The sequence below is a fragment of the Saimiri boliviensis genome, chromosome 8 (genome assembly GCF_048565385.1).
Source record: "Saimiri boliviensis isolate mSaiBol1 chromosome 8, mSaiBol1.pri, whole genome shotgun sequence".
NCBI classification, from domain to species: domain Eukaryota; kingdom Metazoa; phylum Chordata; class Mammalia; order Primates; family Cebidae; genus Saimiri; species Saimiri boliviensis.
The window spans coordinates 104,783,999-104,804,454 of record NC_133456.1 but is presented as its reverse complement, the minus strand read 5'-3'; the positions used below and the strand labels follow the sequence as shown (position 1 = coordinate 104,804,454).

Below are 20,456 nucleotides of genomic sequence, written 5' to 3'. Positions count from 1 at the left end.
TAAAACCCCTGCATTCACTATCCTTCAATTCTGTGTGTGACCTGATTCTTCCTGGACACCAAACAAGAACACAGGTACCAAGAGGACACTGAGTTGGTTAACACTTAGGTCATCTAAGGATGGTAGAGCTAAAAGAACATTGTAGCATGCCCAGTAAGGCTTCAGGAGTTGCAGGCACCCACCCCTAAATGCCATCATGGGGCCCGGAGCCCAAGAGTGCTCGCCCTGACTCCTGCACCTGCCTCTCTGCATGCTCCCCAACCCATAAGGAGTTTGAGCATGCAGCACCTGAACAAATGAGACACACCCCTGTCACATGTCCTGTGAGGGGGGTTAGGGAATGCTCCCATTTCATTGGCTATTACACATGACAAATTACAGGGAGAAATGATGTCTAGAATGCTATTGTTTCTCTTTGAAGAAGACTTTAAGTTGCTTTTGCTGATGCCCAGTGCCCAGATGCAGGAGAAATACAGGATTCACTCTCATTATTCCATGGCTTCAGATTTTGGGGGTTCACTCGGGTAACTCAAACACTGGATGCAATCTCAGTGAAGGCTGTTTTCCTTTCATATTACCTAAGATAAGAATGGTTTGCCAAGACTGCCACCCTAACAAAGCCTGGACTCAAATTTTGGTCCTCTTTGTCCTGAGAGGCTCTCAGAAGAGCTGCTAAATCCTTATGGATCAGTAAATGCCCTGTAGGCAAAAACGGTCCCTAAGACTGGACTCCAACCTCTCTCAGATATTCACTCTGAAATTTTACACTACCTCATGAGCTATTTGCTACATTTAGAAAGATGTTTGTATATGTTATCCAAAATCTCTAAATGTTCTTTGTCAGGAGAGTGGGTAAATGTCCTACACTTTCAGTCTGCATGATGCTTTGCCAACTTAGACTCTGAAGACTCAATTGCATGGTTAATATATACTGATAAATAAACTGAACTTTCATTAGTAACCTAATCTTGTAAAATGACATTAATATCATACCATTAGAATGAGTTACTTGGAAAAATATAAAACAACCTTTGAGTTTCCTTGAGGTAAATTTGAAAGAAGCTAGCCAGTTAGAATTTGTGTAAGAAACTATTAGGAAGCTAAAACAGAAAGATACAGTAACCAAGAGAATCTGGTTTGTATTTGAATGAAATGCCAATAAATACAAATGAAAGATTAAAAATGTTTTGTTAGAAAATCAAGTAGCCCAGCACAAGATAAGGATGCCCTCTCTAGCCACTCCTATCAACATAGTATTGGAAGTTCTGGCAACGGGGAATCAGGCAAGAGAAAGAAAGTATTCAAATCGGAAGTGAGCAAGTCAAATTGTCTATGTTTGCAGATGACATGACTGTATATGTAGAAAACTCCATCATCCCAGCCCAAAATCTTCTTAAGCTGATAAGCAACTTCAGCAAAGTCTGAGGATACAAAAATCAATGCACAAAAATCATAAGCATTCCTATACACCAATAATAGACAAACAAATCATGAGTAAACTCCCATTCACAATTGCTACAAAGAGAATAAAATAGCAAGGAATACAACTTACAAGGGATGTGAAGGATCTCTTTAAGGCAAACTACAAATCACTGCTCAAAGAAATAAGAGAGACACAAACAAATGAAAAAACATTCCATGCTCATGGATAGGAAGAACTGATATCATGAAAATGACCAGAACGCCCAAAGTAATTCATAGATTCAATGCTATCCCCATCAAGCTACCATTGACTTTCTTCACAGAATTAGAAAAAACTACTTTAAATTTCATATGGAACCAAAAAAGAGCCTGTATAGCCAAGACAATCCTAAGCAAAAGGAACAAAGCTGGAGACATCATGCTACCTGACTTCAAACTATACTACAAGGCTACAGTAACCAAAACAGCATGGTACTGGTACCAAAACAGACCAATGGAACAAAACAGAGGCCTCAGAAATAATGCTGCATATCTACAACCATCTGATCTTTGACAAATGTGACAAAAACCAGCAACGGGGGAAAGGATTCCCTATTTAGTAAATGGTTTTGGAAAAACTGGCTAGCCATATGAAGAAAACTGAAACTGGACTCCTTCCTTATACCTTTTATAAAAACTAACTCAAGATGAATTAAAGACTTAAACATAAGACCTAAAACTATAAAAACCTGAGAAGTAAACCTAGGCAATACCACTCAGCATATATGCATGGGCAAAGACTTCATGACTTAAACACCCAAAGAAATGGCAACAAAAGCCAAAATAGACAAATAGGATCTAATTAAAGAGCTTCTGCTTAGCAAAAGCAAAACAAAACAAAAACACCACTATCATCAGAGTGAACAGGCAACCTATAGAATGGGAGAAAATTTTTGCAATCTATACATCTGACAAAGGGCTAATATCCAGAATATACAAAGAACTTAAACAAATTTACAGGAAAAAAATAACAGCCCTGTCAAAAAGCAGGCAAAGGATATGAACAGACACTTCTCAAAAGAAGACATTTATGTGGCCAACAAACATGAAAAAAAGCTCATTATCACTGGGCATTAGAGAAATGCAAATCAAAACCACAGTGAGATACCATCTCACACCAGTTAGAATGGTGATCATTAAAAAGTCAGGAAACAACAGATGCTGGAAAGAATGTGGGGAAATAGGAATGCTTTTATTTATTTTTATTTATTTATTTATTTATTTATTTATTTTTAAACAGTTTTCTGTGTATTACAAAACTGTTCAAATGGAAATACCAGAAAGTGGCATGTTATCCTGTTGGTAGAGTTTGTTCAGGAAAATGTGCCTAAACCACCATCCAGTTTTTTTTTTTTTTTTTTTTTTTAAAGAAGAGGAAGAAAGAGAAAGAGGAAGAGGGAGAGAGGATGGGGGTATTGCTTTATTGCCCAGGCTAGAGTGCAGTCTAAATATGGGTATGCCTATAATTGTCCTTAATAATGGAGATATGAAAGAAAATGAGGGAAGAGAATAACAAACAAGGAGCCAACCAAGATTTCATTTAAACTTCTAAATTAATATGATGTGGTACTGATAAGAGTGTATATTTTGTATATTTAAAGTGGAGAGTTCTATAAATGTTAATTACATTTACTTGTTCCAGATCTGAGTTCAAGACCTGAATATCGTTGTTAATTTTCTGTCTCATTGATCTGTCTAATATTAATGTTGAAGTCTCCCACTATTATTATGTGGGAGTCTAAGTCTCTTTATAAGTCCTGTATGTCTAGGTATTCCTGTATTGGGTGCGTATATATTTAGGATCTTTAGCTCTTCTTGTTGTTGCATTGATCCTTTTATCATTATATAATGTCCTTCTTTGCTTCTTTTGATCTTTGTTGCTTAATTGTAACTTCTGCTTTTTATTTATTTATTTTAGCTCTCTGGTTGGTTGGTAAATCTTTCTCCATCCCTTGTTTAGAGTCTTTGTGTATCCTTGAATGTGAGATGGATCTGGATGCAGCATACTGATGGGTTGTAGTTTTTTATTCAAATTGCCTGTCTTTGGATTGGGGGATTTAGTCAATTTAAATTTAGAATTAATAATAATATATGTGAGTTTAATACTGTCATTAGCTGGCTATTTTGTCCATTAGTTGATGTAAATTCTTCATTATATTGATGCTCTTTTTGATAATTTTTTTAGAAAGGCTGATACTGTTTGTTCCTTTCATATGTGTAGTGGTTCTTTCAGAAGCTCTTGTAAAGCAGGCCTGGTGGTGATGAAATCTCTGAGTGCTTGCTTATTCACAAAAAACTTTATTTTTCCTTCACATGTGAAGCTTAGCTTGGCTGGATGTGAAATTCTGGGTTGAAAGTTCTTTTCTTTAAGGATGTTGAATATTGGCCCCCACTCTCTTCTGGCTTGTAGGGTTTCTGCTGAGAGATCTGCTGTAAGTCTGATAGGCTTCCCTTTGTGGGTAACCTGACCTTTCTCTCTGGCTGCCCTTAGTATTTTCTCCTTCATTTCAACCCTGGTGAATCTGACGATTATGTGCCTTGGAGTTGCTCTTCTTGAGGAATATCTCTGTGGTGTTCTCTGTATTACCTGGAGTTGAATATTATCCTGCCTTACTAGGCTGGGAAAATTTTCCTGAATAATGTCCTGAAGCGTATTTTCCAGCTTGGATTCATTCTCTTCGTCACATTCAGGTACACCTATCAAGCGTAGATTAGGTCTTTTCACATAGTCCCATATTTCTTGGAGACTTTGCTCGTTCCTTTTTATCCTTTTTTCTCTCGTCTTGTCTTCTTGTTTTATTTCATTGAGTTGATCTTCGACCTCTGATATCCTTTCTTCTGCTTGATCAATTCGGCTGTTAAAACTTGTGCATACTTCACGTAGTTCTCGTATTGTGTTTTTCAGCTCCATCAATTCACTTATTTTCCTCTCTAAATTTTGTATTCTTGTTGACATTTCGTCAAACCTTTTTTCAAAGTTCTTAGTTTCTTTAGATTGTGTTATAACAAGTTCTTTTAATTCACATAAGTTTCTTATTATCCACGTTTTGAAGCCTGCTTCTGTAATTGGAACCCACTCATTCTCCATCAAGCCTTGTTTCGTTGCTGATGAGGAACTGGGATCCCCTGCTGAGGAAGAGGCGTTCTGATCTTGGGTATTCTCAGCCTTTTTTGACCGTTTTCTTCCCTTCGTTGTAGATCCATCCATCTGTGGTCTTTATAATTACCGTCTTTGTAATTGGGTTTCTGAGTGGACGTCCAACTTACTGATTCTCAGCGCCGAAATCCGAGCAACCCACTGCACCGACTAAATCAGCGGCGTTAAGATTGATGGTGCTTTTTCGACTCTGCACCGAGAACCGACGCTCCGAGGCGCCGGCAAAACCGCCTCGCCGGTCACAAGAGTCGCGCTCGCAACCCGTGGGGCTCCTCCGCTGGGAATCTCCTGGTGCGTGAGCAACAAGAATTCATGTGAAGGTGTGGCGTCCTCTCTTTCTTTGTGCTTTCAGTGGGAGCTGCAATCCCGAGCTGCTAGTGATCAGCCATCTTGGATCTCTCTCCAGGAATGCTTTTATACTGTTGGTGGGAGTGTAAATTAGTTCGACCATTATGGAAGACAGTGTGGCAATTCCTCAAGGATCTAGAACCAGAAATATCATTTGACCCAGCAATTCCATTACTGGGTATATACTCAAAGGATTATAAATCATTCTACTATAAAGACATATGCACACGTATGTTTATTGTGGCACTATTCACAATAGAAAAGACTTGGAACCAATCCAAATGTCCATAAATGATAGCCTGGATGAAGAAAATGTGGCACACATACACCATGGAATACTATGCAGCCATAAAAAAGGATGAGTTCCTGTCCCTTGCAGGGACATGGATGAAGCTGGAAACCATCATTCTCAGCAAAGTAACACAGGAACAGAAAACCAAACACCTCATGTTCTCACTCATAAGTGGGAGCTGACCAATGAGAATGCATGGACACAGGGAGGAGAACATCACACACTGGGGCCTGCTGAAGGGTGGCAGGCCAGGGAAGAGAGAGTATTAGGAGAAATACCTAATGTAGATGACAGGTTGATGGGTACAGCAAACCACCATGGCACATGTATACCTATGTAATAAACCTGCACGTTCTGCACCTGTATCCCAGAACTTAAAGTATAATGATAATAATAATAATAAAGAAAATCAGGTAGCCAAAAAATTTAAAAACAGAAAGAATAAAGAAACGTTCCAAAGAAAACTTCATTCACCCTTACATTAAGTGCAAAGCATTAGTTTCAGGCAGGAATGCATTGAAAGTGTTGGTAGCAGTGATGGGACAGGAGGCAGGACAATGCTTGGTTGAAGAGGGTGGGGTCCCTGGTGAGTGCTCCACCCTCAAGCCTGGACCTGCTGCCCAAAGTGAGAACCATCCCTGTTTTCCCATCCAAATGTTGCCTTTTGGCCTGCCCTGCCCCCATTCTGTGCCCATAAGAACCCCAAGCCCCAGACTCAGCAGACACGCACACACAGAAGAGAGAAGTGTCTGAACATCAGGAGGAGAAGAAGGAGCTGGACGTTGGAGACTATGGTCAGACAGGAGTCTGGCTAAGGAAGGCTAGATTCCAGGTGAAGATTATCTTCCCGCTCTATCCCCTTTCAAGCTCCCCTTCCTGCTGAGACCCACTCCTACCTCTCAGTGACGTTCTCCACATTCACCACCCTTCAATTTGTTCATGTGACCTGATTCTTTCTGGACACCAGACAAGAACTCGGGTATAAGGCTGTCGCCCTGACCCTCCACTGAGCTGGTTGACACTTAGCTGTCCAGAGAGGGCAAATGCTAAAAGAGCACTGATTGTAACAAATGCCTTCTGGGGCTCAGGGGTCGCAGACACCCTCTCCCTGACGGCAGAGCTAAGAGCACTGTAACATGCTTGGATGCTGCCATGGATGATAGAGAGTCTGCTTCCTCCGGAGAGGAGGGACTAGCCAGTTCCAGTGTTGGTTTACCCAGTTCCTGCATTCATCTGCTTGTGTGATCCCTTCTGTAAGGAATTCACCTTGGCAGTAAATAAGCCACCCCCTTTGCAAGTCCGGTGAAGGAGTCAAGGAACCTCTCCTGTCTCAGTAGCAGAACTTTTTTGTCATCTGACTAACTCATAGCCACATTCCTTCTCCTCCACTCCATCTCCAAACTTACTCTATTAGAAAATGGATTTGTTCAACTAGCAAATCAAGATACCCTGGTCTCCAGAAAAGCAGAATCCTGTGAAAATCCCAGAGGCTTAATAATAATTAATCTAAAACATTTATGATAAACCTATGCTATGATACTTTCTGGATCTCTTTTGAGGTCAGTTCTGGCTAATGATTTATCAGGGGGCTTTTGCGGAAATTTTGCTTTCCTTATTAAAAGAAACACACACAAAACAGAAATAAATAACACTATTTCATCTTCCTTTTTTCAGAGGCAGACTCACTCACGTAGGACATTCAGATAAAAACCACCGCAGTCACTTTTTGACCAAAGTAACAATACGATGAAAAGCCAACACACTAATAATGGTAGAGCAGAAACTGACTTGCTAAACAAACCTTGAGATTACCTACTTCCTGATTTGTTTTTAGATAAAAATCAATGTCCCTATATTTTAAGTTGCTAATAGTTGGATTTCCTATTATTTGACATTGAAAACACCCATAAGTAATCCATTCACTAAATATACTTATATAGCAGTGTTTTGACCCAAGTTTCACTGGAAACAATGCCTGAAATTTACATCACTTACCATAATACAGGAGTCCTGTGGTTCAAGGTCAAAGTCAGTGAAGTTCAAGAGAACACGGTGATTTTTGTCAACCCGAATGACCCAAGAACAGTCTGTGTTGCTCCTATAAGGCCTGGGGTAGTTTGGAGAATGAATTTCTCCACTGGGAGCCTGGAAAATCCCACCACAACCTGGAAGTGAGAAACACAATTAATTTCATGAAAGGAATATGTACGCATTAAAATAATCCATTACCTGGTAGTATGGATCAATGTATTCCTTTGCTTGACTATTGGTTTTAGTTAGTCTATGCTACAAATGCTGAGGAACTTGATATCCACATTAAGTCATTTACCTCAACAGAATAAGAAGGGACGACATGGATGATTCTGAGAAAATACTTAAAACACTGAAAATACAGATGCCAAAAGTTACTGTTAAAAATAATTAAAAGGAAATGCAAATGAAATCACGTTTTCACAAAGCCATGGAACACTGCTTTTTCATTGTCCTCTAAAAATATAGCATACTGAAAGAATAACACGTTTCCTTCCAAGAATTGTGATAATCTAGTACTGCGTGCATTTAAAAATAATTTAATATCTACTCTTTAAAAATTTAGTATTCTGGGCTGGGCGTGGTGACTCAAGCCTGTAATCCCAGCACTTGGGGAGGCTGAGGCAGGTGGATCACGAGGTCAAGAGATCGAGACCATCCTGGTCAACATGGTGAAACCCCGTCTCTACTAAAAATACAAAAAATTAGCCGGGCATGGTGGTGCATGCCTGTAATCCCAGCTACTCGGGAGGCTGAGGCAGGAGAATTGCCTGAACCCAGGAGGTGGAGGTTGCGGTGAGCCAAATCGCGCCATTGCACTCCAGCCTGGGTAACAAGAGCGACACTCCGTCTCAAAAAAAAAAAAAAAAAAAAAAAAAAAAAAAAAAAAAAAATTTAGTATTCTGGATATAGTACAGTTACTTAGGTTTTTAAAAATTCCTATGCTGTTATCAAATACCTGTTTGTACAATGTCTTCTCTATGACCAATCATTTCTTGAATTTATAATAATATAAACCAATAATAGAAAAATTTGGCACTGTTTTCTTTCTTTTTCTTTTTTTTTTTTTTTTTTTTTTTTTTGAGACACAGTCTTGCTCTGTTGCCCAGGCTGGAGTGAAATGGCGCACTCTTGGCTCACTGCAACCTCCACCTCCTGCGTTCAAGCAATTCTGTCTCAGCCTCCAAGTAGCTGGGATTACAGGTATGTACCACCACACCAGGCTAATTTTTGTATTTTTAAAGTAGAGTCTGGGTTTCACCATGTTGGTCAGGCTGGTCTTAAACCCCTGACCTCTGTGATCCGCCCACCTCAGCCTCTCAAAGTGCTGGGATTACAGGCATGAGCGACCGCGCCAAACTTGTCACTGTTTTCTAATAATGGAGAATCATTTAGGATAATATAAACACTGTGTGTGTGTGTGTACGTGTGTGTGTGTGCATGCACACGTGTGTGTGTGTGAAAGTGTTCATTTAAATTAACTTTAGGGGAGAGCTCTTAAATAGCTACTATGTTATGCTAGAGTTGAGAGTTGAAGAAGTGTGGCCATAAGGTAACCTGGGATCGCATATGTGCTTTGATGTTTTCTTTTCTTTCTTTCTTTCTTTCTTTCTTTTTTTTTTTTGAGACAGAATCCTGCTCTGTTGCCATGCTGGAGTGCGGTAGCATGATCTCGGCTCACTGCAACCTCCTCCTGGGTTCCAGCAATTCCCCTGCCTCAGCTTCCTGAGTAGCTGGGACTGCAGACATGCACCACCACCACACCTAGCTAGTTTTTATATTTTAGTAGAGATGGCATTTCACCATGTTGGCCAGGATGGTCTCCATCTTCTGACCTTGTAATCCATCCACCACTGCCTCCCAAAGTGCTGGGATTACAGGCGTGAGCCACCATGCACGACCATCATTTTCCAGCTGTGGAACTTTGGGCAAGTCACTAACCTTTCTAAGCTTCAGTGTCCTCACTGAAAGCTTAGAAAGGTTATGAGGATATGAAGTGGACTTCCCTCACAGGGTAGTTGTAAGGACTAAAGGAAATAATCCTCCTAAAATAGTTAGAAAAGTGGCTGGTACACAGTAAGCGTTCTGCAAATGTGGCTATCACTAGTAGTTGCATATGCTAACATCTGTTAAAATATTTCGTGCCATAGTTTGTTACTATACTTTAAAAATACACAACAGGAAATTTATTTAGACTTCCTAAAATCTTGGGCAGAAAGTCACTATATAGTATACAGTAATTCCTTGGAATTCACCCATTTAATGTTTGCAAGTTTGCTACTTGCCAAGAATCCAAAGGTCTGTACTGCGGCATGAGATACGGAGGCTGGTTCAGAGGTACAACCTGCTGGAGAGTAGGTCTGGCCTATCACCCTAGCTCCACTCTCACCATGGACTTACACACTTACATTCTTGTTTTCACATACATGGTGACCCTTAGGAGGTTGAACTATCACGTTTTTTTGGGAAGTGTGTATGTCAGATCTTAGTAGACTTCCCTTTGGGAAGTCACTAAGTTATCGATCAGGGTGTAGCCTTCATACATTTTCCCAAACATTTCATGAAATTTAACGAGGGCTCAGCTTAAGTACTTTAGGATACCTCCTTTTTTCACTCACCTCCAGGGACTGCTTGCCAGGAAGCATTGAAGCCTCTCCCATTTATAGATAAGTCGGTCTTGAATCGAATTGCTAGCTCATTTCCAGTGCTGGAGACTTGCATAGGGTTCTCAGGTGATCGCTGGGTACACAATTGGGCCATTCTGGGAGAGTGGAAATCGGGGCCTCCATAGATCTAACATGGTATGTAGGAAAAAAACTTAAAAAGATATTTTAAGCAATTACACACCCTTCCCCTGCCTCATGTTAACCCCTGGCTCCTTGGGGTCTATGACAATTAGAGATTGAAATCCCAGCCTCCCTGGGTGTGGATGCACTGATGCCCTATAAACTTGAGCTGAGTTTTCAGAGGCACTCCCTCTGCCTTAGGAACACAGAAGTTCAATCACCCATGAAACGCCTGCTTGTTTCATCAGCCAGGATTGCAGAAGAGGACAGTATAGATTATTCCAGAATCTTTCCTATCTCCTTTTTTTGTTTATTTCATGTCTTCATGGGATTTCCTGCTTTCTCTAACAAAAACATGGCAGATCATAGAGTATTAAGTCTAGTTTTCTGAATTTTGGGGGACATTTAAGAAAAGAAGAAATATCTGATTTGCTAACTCTTACAGGCACATATGATTAGTCTTAGCATAAAGCCATTGTGTTATGAAAGTTCAGTTTACTGAAGGCTACCAATATCTCAGTTATATTTTTAGGAATTTCCACCTATTCTGCAAACTGAATGTTTTCTAAAACCACACAGACTATAATGGGCATGCTTCTTCAGGAGTGGAAATACCAGCTCTCTGGGTGTGTTCTAGAGCCTAAGGAAGGGGATGCTATGCACCTTCCCTGTACCTGCTTCCAGCACACCCACGCCCAGAAACCTGACCAAGTGCACCCCACTTTTCTGCTGAGGGTTTGCCCTAGACTCTTCCTTAGTCTCTAAATGGCTCCTTCTGATACAGACAGGAGACAGGGAAATACCAGGTAGAAGAGGGCAGTTGCCTGGCAAAGGCCCCACCCCCAAGCCTGGAAACCCATGACCCTGAATGGGGACAGGCACTTCTGTTTTCACGCACGAATGTCACCTTTTGGCCTGCCATGTCCCCATATCCTGTACCCATATAAACCTCCAACCCCAGGCTCCATGAGCAGATGAGCGGATGAACAGAAGAGCAGAAGAGGAGAATGAGAGAGAAGGAGCAAATGAACACTGAGAGGAGCTTAGCTGGGGACACTCGGATAGGAGATCATCCATGGGACAGCCAAACTTCAGGGGGATGGTCATCTTCCCACTCCATCCCCTTTCCAGCTCCCCATCCGTCCCACTGACAGCTACCTCTATTACCCAATAAAATCCCCACATTTGCCATCCTTCAATTCCACGTGTGACCTAATTCTTTCTGGATGCTGGACAAGATCCCGCGTACCAAGAGGCACTGAGCTGGTTAACAAGCCATCTGTGGAAGGCAGAGCTAAAAGAACACTGTAGCATGCCCATGGGGGCTTTGAGAGTCACAGGCACCCACCGCTAGACCTTACCATGGAGAGCATCTGGCCTGGGTTCCTGCATCTGCCAGTCTGCATGCTCCCCTCCCGTAAAGGATTTGAGGGCACCACAACGGAACAGATGAGTCGCACCCCTGTCACACGACCGCGAACTTTCCCATTTCACTTCTAGATCTATCACACATGACTTCAGACCACCTAGGCTCCTCCAAATCTGCCAAACTGTCTGTCTGACTGGAATCCAACACCCCAGTGATATAGTCCTCTGGAAAGGATTCTCTTTGGCTCGCACAGGGCATCTTGCAGTCAAGGATAGCCCAGGCCAGGCCTCACAGATGGGTTTCTCAGTATCCTCTGGGTCCTGCTTATCTCCTGTATATATGTGTGGAACTGGGAAGGGTGGCGAAGGGAGGATGAAAATCAAATAGAAGATGCTGATACCTCATCTTCAGGTCTTTTCAAACTTCAATTTGTAAAAGAAAGACCATCTTTGGAGACAGTTTTCAGGGACACTGGTTTCTGAGACCTTCACAACTGCAGACTTAGTCCTTCTGTACAGGCACTCAGGGCCAGAGCCAGGAAGGCAGCCCTCAGGGGAATCTGGAGGCAACACCTTCCCACCCTCCCTCTGTGCCTTTCCTGCCCCCATTCCTCAGCACCCCCGGCCCTTGCCCACCCTCAGGGCCCACTGCTGACTGATAGGAAAATCATTCAAGTGTTCTCTGGGGAGAGGGAGTGAGAACAAGAAGCCTGCTTTGGGGAGGAGTGTGTGATTTGAATGTATAATGACTTCTTTGTCTGGTTAATTCCCCCCAGCCATCCGGGAAAGGCCAAAATGAAAGAAACTGCTGTTTCACAGAGGGCTGAGCACAAGGACAGTAATTGCAAAGGAATGAAGCAGACCAACTGCTTCAGGCATATTTTTATTAGGAGGAGCTGATGTTTGTGCACTCCCCCCAAGTCTGTCCAAAGCAGGACTTTAGGAAGAGCCCTCTGTGGCCCCTGGTGCGTACACATATGCAAATGGTAGAAGCAAACTTGCTTGGTGCGTAAAACTAGCTTTCTTTCCCATGTTCAAGATCTCCCTACCCCCTGGCCTAGGGCACAGTCCTCAGAGCATAAAACTGACAGCATGTGCTCCCAGTCACCAAAGCCCAATCAATAACATTTGGAGAGACCACTGAGCCCAACTGTTAAGTTCTAACAAAGAAAACTCGCACATCAGCAAAATATTCTTTGTTTTCTCTGCTCATACATCCCCTTGAGATCACAAACATAATGGGTATGAGCTGGCTGGACCTAGAAGCCTGTAGATGAATAAACACTGCCACTTTGGACATTATTTGCTTCTCTCCTTGCAAGGCTGAGCTCACAAAAGCCCATCGCAGAGAGGCCGGATCGAGCTAACTGTCCACACCAAGCAATTGTCTTTGTTTACTGCTCCAAGGAGTGGATTTCCTTTTTTGCCTGATGCCAGTTCAGAATCTCTCTAAAGAGCTTTTAAAGAGATTAAAGTAAAATCAGGAGGAGTGTTTCCATGACTGAAACAATATGGTCCTTCTGGCTTCCACAAATAAAACTGATAGTTAGCACATGACTCTTCAAAAGAAAGAAAAGCCGGAAAAAATTTCAGGGCGTGGTTCATTCAACTACAGCATATGACTAAACTCTGGGGGCAAAAGAAGTGGTCTGATGATCAGAGATTTAAAAATGTGTTTTAGGGAACGCTCAGGATGAAGAACATTTCAAAGCCGTTGGTTTTCATCTGTTTTGAACGTTTCTTTCTGCTCTGTTAGCTCCATTTATTGTCACAATCAAGTCAGCATTCCGGGGTTGTGAGTAACCAAACAGCTGCTGCTTTTTGCAATGGGCCACCTTCTGGACACTGATTTTTGAGGGGGAAAATGGCTCCTGAATAAATTTTATGAAACCCAGATAAGCCCAATATTTACTAACAGTAAGGCCCCACCTGACTACACTCAGGTGCAGGCTGAGAAAGTCAGCAAAGTTTTGAGATCACATGCCCCCCATGGGTAACAGTCTTTAAACCCACCGCTAACATGTTATCAGCAGCTAGGGAGGGATGAAAAAAAACATTCCAATGCCATTAGCCCAAATTTATCACAGCATTTTCCAAATGAGTTGAGCATTTGCAGAAAAGCAAAACAAGGCTTTTGAATAAAATGTCAGAGGGTTGCTCATTTCAAGTTTCAGAAAAAAAACTTTCCCCAAATATTTAAGGGCCTGAGTCCCCCGAATCCTGCTTTTGGTGGAACATGGGAGGCCACTGCTTACCGTAAGCGGTGCCATGCCAGCTTATCATAATAAAAATAAGCCCCAAGCAGACTGGGCATCTTATCACAGCCATTTCTGTGAGGCACAGGGCTCTCCTTGGAAGCTGCTTCTGCCTGCAGTCCCTGATTTTATCCCTCAGGCCCCAGGCCTGCTTGCAGGGAACAGCCCCTGTCTCTACTTTTTCCTATAATGGGTGTGACAAAACCCGAAACACAATGAGCCCATTCACATTTTGCCAAGTGGGCAACAATCACACGCACTTTGGAGTACGAAAATAAAGGGTTTGGAACATTGCACATAGCTGTGGAAGATCTGCCGCCAGCCTGTTGTAAGTGATAAGGGGTTTTATGCAATCAAGCAATATCCTTGCTGGCCAGTGAGGCCATCTGGACATTCCGCACGTGGACACTAGTCCTCTGAGCTGTGAGTGTGAATTTCAGGAGGCACCTTGTTTCTCCTCTGAGATGGAGTCATGACTTGGCAGCAGTCCCTCCATGAAGACTTACCAGTTCTATCTGATTTCACTTGCTGTAGCTCTATCATCAGACAATAGTAGTTTATTATTAGCAAACTACTGTAGAGCTACAGTAAATAAAATCGGAGATAGAAATGGTAAGTCTTTTAGAGCTACTAAAAGTAATTCCTAGCGACTCTCACTGAGGGGGTGACTTCAGAACTCCATTTCTTTTCAAGATAAGAACTTGTTTTATAATTAAAGTTTTTGTTAAAGTTTACCTGTAAAGTCCATACTACTCGTATCGACCCCTTGAACCCTGCACCCATCTGCGGTCTCAGGGTTTACTGGAGTGCTGAGCAGTGATTGGCTTCAGTTATTAGGTCTTCCACTCCCCATCCATGTGGTCATGGAAAAGACCATTAAACTTTTTGATCCTTGGTTGTGACCACTGTAAAATGGGAATACAATTCCCCTCTTACCTCATGGAACGATTTAATGTTTAAATGAGAACATGGAGGTAAAAATTCCTTTGTAAAATACCCTAAATGTGCATTATTAATGCTGTGTCAATCAGAGACTTTGATGCTTTCATTCATTCCACAAACATAGATTGAGTGTTTACTATTTTTTAGGTACTCTGTGGAGCTGGCAATGTAGCAGTAAACAAATATCTAGTCTTACGGAATTTAGGTTCTGCTGGATGCAGAATCTCTCTCATGCTGTGCCACAGCAGTCCCTGGAGCCGAGGTGATAGGATTTTGTGTGTATTTGGAAGACATTAAAGTTTGCAGACAGGTCAAAGTTCAAAGTTCTCAACTTTATATATATACACACACATATATATACATATGTATATATATGTATGTATTACATATACGCAAACATGTAGCATATTACATGATTATACTTACATTATAATCTATTATATTTATTAAAGTTATAATGTAAGTGAACAATATGCTATATAATTATGCAATATATTACATATATTTGGGACACCTATATCCGTTATATAATTATATAAAACTATTACATAAGTAATGTAATTATATAGTATGTTAATTAAAACAAATTATATTTATATAATGTTATAAACTATAACAAAATATTTAAAAAATGTATTAAAATACACACACACACACAGATGCACGTGCACACACACACATATTCTAATGACTAGTTTCCTGCAATTAAAAATTGATTATAATAAACCTTTGGGCCCAAAATTCTCAAAGACTATTTTAATGATCCAAGACACACCTTTTGCAACAGTGCTGGAAAAGTGTTCGTCTTCCAATGCCTCCTGCTACCTTGGTGGCCACTTTCACAAAAGCCCTCTGCGGCAGATGGCCCTGGTCCCTTGAAGAGCAGCGGCCGCTCTGGTAGTCCGTCCCTATGCTTGTCAGTGCGCAATCTCTATGCTCCGCCACAGAAATGCACTTTCTCAGGGAGCTTCCTCAGGCTGCAAGTGTGAGGTGTTGGCCATCCCAAGAGCAATCCTTACCAGTGGGAACCAGAGTTGGGGGACCAGTGCCTCTGCTGCTGCCCTTCAGAGACTTCCAGCAGACGGAGCCCAAGTTGCCCCCAGGGGCTCCCTCTGCTGGCTCCCTCTCCTTCTGTCCTGGGCTCCTGCTTCCTGGTATCACCTCCTAACTCAGCTGTAGCCACGGCCCTCAGGCATTGCTTCAGAGAAACCTGAACTACATATTAATCCCATGTCTACCAAATTATCATCAAAGGGCTGATGCTCATTAAAATGTCTAAGAATAAAACTCTGCTGACTACTAGAAGGAATTTGGAATCTTGGCAGAGTGATTTCCTGTTCTACCCCAAATTTTGGAATGTGCTGAAAAAACCATCTCACTTCCTACCTCCAAGACATCAAAGTCGCATCTTGCATGATACTCCACATCGAAGTCATGGATGGTGAGCTGAACGCTACTCCCGGGGGCCGTCCTAATGTACCAGATACACTCCTTGTTGGGTGGATACCTGTTGGGGTACCCAGGGCTGCTGAAGGAGCCTGTGGCCCCAGACAGCTCCCCACCACAACCTGTTAAAACAGTAAGGCTCAGTCAGTTCAAAGTGGGCACCAGCCAGTGGAAGATAATTCATAAATTCAACTCGCCGAAAGGTAATCAAAAATATACAATGCCTCATTTAGGAGAAAACCATTAAGTTATAATAAAGTTATAATATGCAGTTATAAAACAATGAGAAAAATACCATTGCTACAACTTAATGTTTATCCTTTCCCAAAAAAAAAAAAAAAACACCACGGATTATATATAACTTGGTACAATAATGCTTGATCCTTTTTCTTCCCATATCAAATCTGTGTACTTTTTAAAACGATGCCACCCTAGGCCAGGTGCGATGGCTCATGTCTATCATCCCAGCACTTTGGGAGGCTGAGGCAGGTGGATCACGAGGTCAGGAGATTGAGACTATCCTGGTCAACCTGGTGAAACACCATCTCTAATAAAATACAAAAGATTAGCCAGGTGTGGTGGTATGTGCCTATAGTCCCAGCTACTCGGGAGGCTGAGGCAGGGGAATTGCTTGATCCCAGGAAGCAGAGGTTGCAGTGAGCTGAGATTGTGCCACTGCATTCCAACCTGGCAACAGAGAAAGACTCTGTCTCAAAAAAAACAAGGTCATTCTAATTTCAGATTTTCTTTATTATAATAAGGTAAGAATTACATAACATAGTAGTAAGTACAACAGACTGTGTGAGCCATGGCCATGAACGTCATATTCCTGGGTCTTCAGTGTCCTTACACTAATATATTATTGCACAGTCCCATGCAGATCTAAGAACTAGAATTTTAAGTGCTAAAAATCCTTAGCTTTGTACCAGAGACTATAGGAAATAAACAAGTAAATGCTACAGGTCCTAACTCAGGAAACTTAACATTTTAAAAAAATACAAGGGATATATAAAAATCCAACCAAGGAAAAAGACAATAGCATGTGTTTATGAATGTTTATATGTCATGCCTTAGAAAGTGATTCAGGCAGAGCATGACAATAAATAATTAAATACTGTAGCCTGCGGCACACAGTAGAATAATGCTGCCTTTCACTGAGTGCTCATATGGGCTTTCCATGTATTTTTTGTTTCAATACTCGTAATGATCACATGAGGTAGGTACTATTAGAATCCATATCTTAAATGAGCAAATCAGTGCAAACACAGGTAGAGTGGATTTCCCAAGGTTAACTGACACTAGGACACAACAGAGGTGATCTGGTTGTATCCTAGCACTTCATTACTGTATTCCACAGGCTCTCACATAGTTTGCAGGAATGCAGACAGAGATTTCAGTATGGAGAGGAAGAGAAAACTGTGCAGAAGAGGTAAAATTTGAGGAAGGCTTATGAGAGCCAAAATTAGAAAAGAACTTAGAATCATCTTGTTTTCCAACAGCAATTTTTGGTGATTAACAAAATGTTTTTTGTTCTATTAACATTTCTGGGCCTCTGTGTTTTTTTTGGAATGTTCTTTATTGATTGGTAAATTCTTTCAATTACCTTATCTTATTCTTTATCAGGCCTTTTCATGTTTAAAAAAACAACAGCGCATCCTTACTTCATTATGAGTATATGCATTTTTCACCTGAAATTACCATGACTTCAAAAGTAAAACACTAAGTCTGAGATCTTGTCTATCCGCTCTATGCACATTCCTCCTGTACGGTGAGCTAGAAGAAAAGCTTTTGAAAGTTAAGAAGTTAAAAAAAAAAAAAATTCTCCCTACAGAATTCCCCACTTCACTGAGAAGCACTGAGAATTCTAAGAATCTTGATTCGGTAAAGAAATCTGACTCTAGCTCAAAGCACCACCATCTTCTCCACTTCTCAGTCTTCATGCATTTGAAAACCTCTGTGTTTTCAGACTTTAAATATATTGCACAGAGCAATATCTTCCCTGTGTCCTATAAAGTTCCCACTTATATTTCTGAAGCCTATAAAAAAAAAAAAAACCTTTAAAATTAGATGTGCTGATGTTGTTTATAGACTATGGTGAATCCCAGAAAAACACAACTACCGTAAAAAATGAGAAAATATTTGACCTACTACAACAACACATGGCAAATATTCCTGAAGCCAAAATCACCACAGATTGTCCATATCTGCTGAACTATGCCATAGCCCCAGGGAACACAGGACATTCTATAACATGATGCTTCCTGACTGCTGCAACACAGCAGCTCATGTAAATTGTGTTAAGATGCACCACCTTTTACTCAAATACACTGTAGGTAAGCAAAGCCTGTTATTCCCATTTTTTTCTCTACTTGGATTTTCAGCTCAGATGGTTCTTTATATCAATGGTATCAAATAAATTATCCAGTGGAAAAAATCTCAAGGAAAATAACTTTATGGGCACATGAAGTAAAAGATAAGAAGGAAATGAAAGCTTAGATAGCTCATTTCTGCATTTTTATTTATTTATTTTTTTTGAGACGGAGTTTCGCTCTTGTTACCCAGGCTGGAGTGCAATGGCACGATCTCGGCTCACCGCAACCTCCGCTTCCTGGGCTCAGGCAATTCCCCTGCCTCAGCCTCCTGAGTAGCTGGGATTACAGGCACGCGCCACCATGCCCAGCTAATTTTTTGTATTTTTAGTAGAGACGGGGTTTCACCATGTTGACCAGGATGGTCTCGATCTCTCGACCTCATGATCCACCCGCCTCGGCCTCCCAAAGTGCTGGGATTACAGGCTTGAGCCACCACGCCCGGCCTTTCTGCATTTTTATTTAGTGTTAGTTCATCGCCCAATCTGATTCAATTTTTTTAATCATAGTTGATTCATCTAAAACTCTGTGTAACATTTTTCCATTGTCTTTTCCAATTGTTTTAGGTTTCCTTGTGAATTTCTTTACAAATAACAGGATACTAATATCCTTCAGTTAGTCACTGTAAACGCCAAAAATCAGATTCTTGGCATTCAGCAATGTTTTAATGTTTTAAAAAATTACAGTACAGTTATATGGACCCACAGTGTCTTTTTTTCTGATATTTGAAGCAAATAATAAAAAAGGTTTGTTTAATAAACAAAGCAAAATTTTATTTTTAAGTATATCTTTTTCTCATTAATAGCACCTGTGGATTTTTTTTTAAAGAAACTTACTTCCTTCCCTCCTTCCTTCCTTCCTTTCTCTCTCTCTCTCTTTCTTATTTTCTTTCTTTCTTTCTTTTTTCTTTTTTTAGAGATGGGGTTTCACCATGTTGGTTAGGCTGGTCTGGAACTCCTGACGTTAGGTGATCTACCCTCCTTGGCCGCCCAAAGTGCTAGGATTACGGGTGTGAGCCACTGTGCCTGGCCAAGAAATTTCAATTTTTTAAGTGATAGTCTGTTAGGAAAAATATTGTATGGTTATGAGAAAGAGAGAAAGAAACTGTTTGGGCTTGAAAACTCTGAAGTTTTTTCTTTTCTCCTTCATGCTCTCACTACCTCTGATGTTTAACATATCAAAAGGTAACATTTGATTTAAAAGTTGACAGCAAATGCAAAATATAATAGATTAATTTAGTGGTACTTTTTGGTCAAAACTGTAAAGTACTAGGAGGTAAACTTAATTCTAATAATTATGGTAGAAACTTAACTCTCTTTGTATTTCTAAAATTTGAACAAGATAAAATAGCTTCCCAATTCCATTAATTTATTCATTCATTCACTCATAAGTGTTTATTGAGCATCTGCCCATAATACAAGCAGTGCTAGAGAAGCCAAGTGTATTGAATATCTCTTGAAAAAAAGAAAGTTATTTATAGACATAAAAAGTGCTATTACCCGCATGTCTTCTTGCAAATTATTAAACCCTTTCTGCTCTTCCTTCAGTTTACAAAGAGTAATTTCAACAAGTTTTGATTAGAAGAAAACAATCTAAGTTTTATTCTATCTTTTACATGTTAATCGCTGGTAAATTACAAATAAGAATAAATAACGCATCATGCCATTACCGGTCATATCTGTGATTCTGGATGCATGACAGGGGGATCACAGGCAGGGATGGGAAAAACAGATGGAGAACACACAAGTCTGGAGATGAAAGAAGTTATATCAACCAATAGTCATCAAGAAATAACACAGGCAGGGATGTTCAGACCACCAACTATCCAGTTACCTGTCTGACTAAATGAACAATAAAACGTAAAAGAAATAGAGAATTTTTAAAACTGGACATTCGCAATCTAAAATAGATGACAATGGTTTAGAAAAGCCTGTCACAGTCTACATAAAGAAGATAACTTAAAGATGAAAATGGCATCCGTGTGTGGTAGTTCATGCCTGT

At 40.8% G+C, this 20,456-nt stretch overlaps 1 protein-coding gene across 3 annotated transcripts in view; it reads right to left on the bottom strand.

Moving 5' to 3' along the window:
• CUBN (cubilin) overlaps positions 1-20,456 on the bottom strand; it is a 288,396-nt gene that overhangs the window by 145,323 nt on the left and 122,617 nt on the right. For all 3 annotated transcript variants that reach the window (XM_003930638.4, XM_074404979.1, XM_074404977.1), the window contains 3 exons: positions 16,027-16,208; positions 9,908-10,082; positions 7,254-7,423 (listed from right to left, as the gene is read on the bottom strand). In XM_003930638.4, coding sequence (XP_003930687.3) covers positions 7,254-7,423; positions 9,908-10,082; positions 16,027-16,208 — 527 coding nt within the window. The remainder of the gene's footprint in view (positions 1-7,253; positions 7,424-9,907; positions 10,083-16,026; positions 16,209-20,456) is intronic.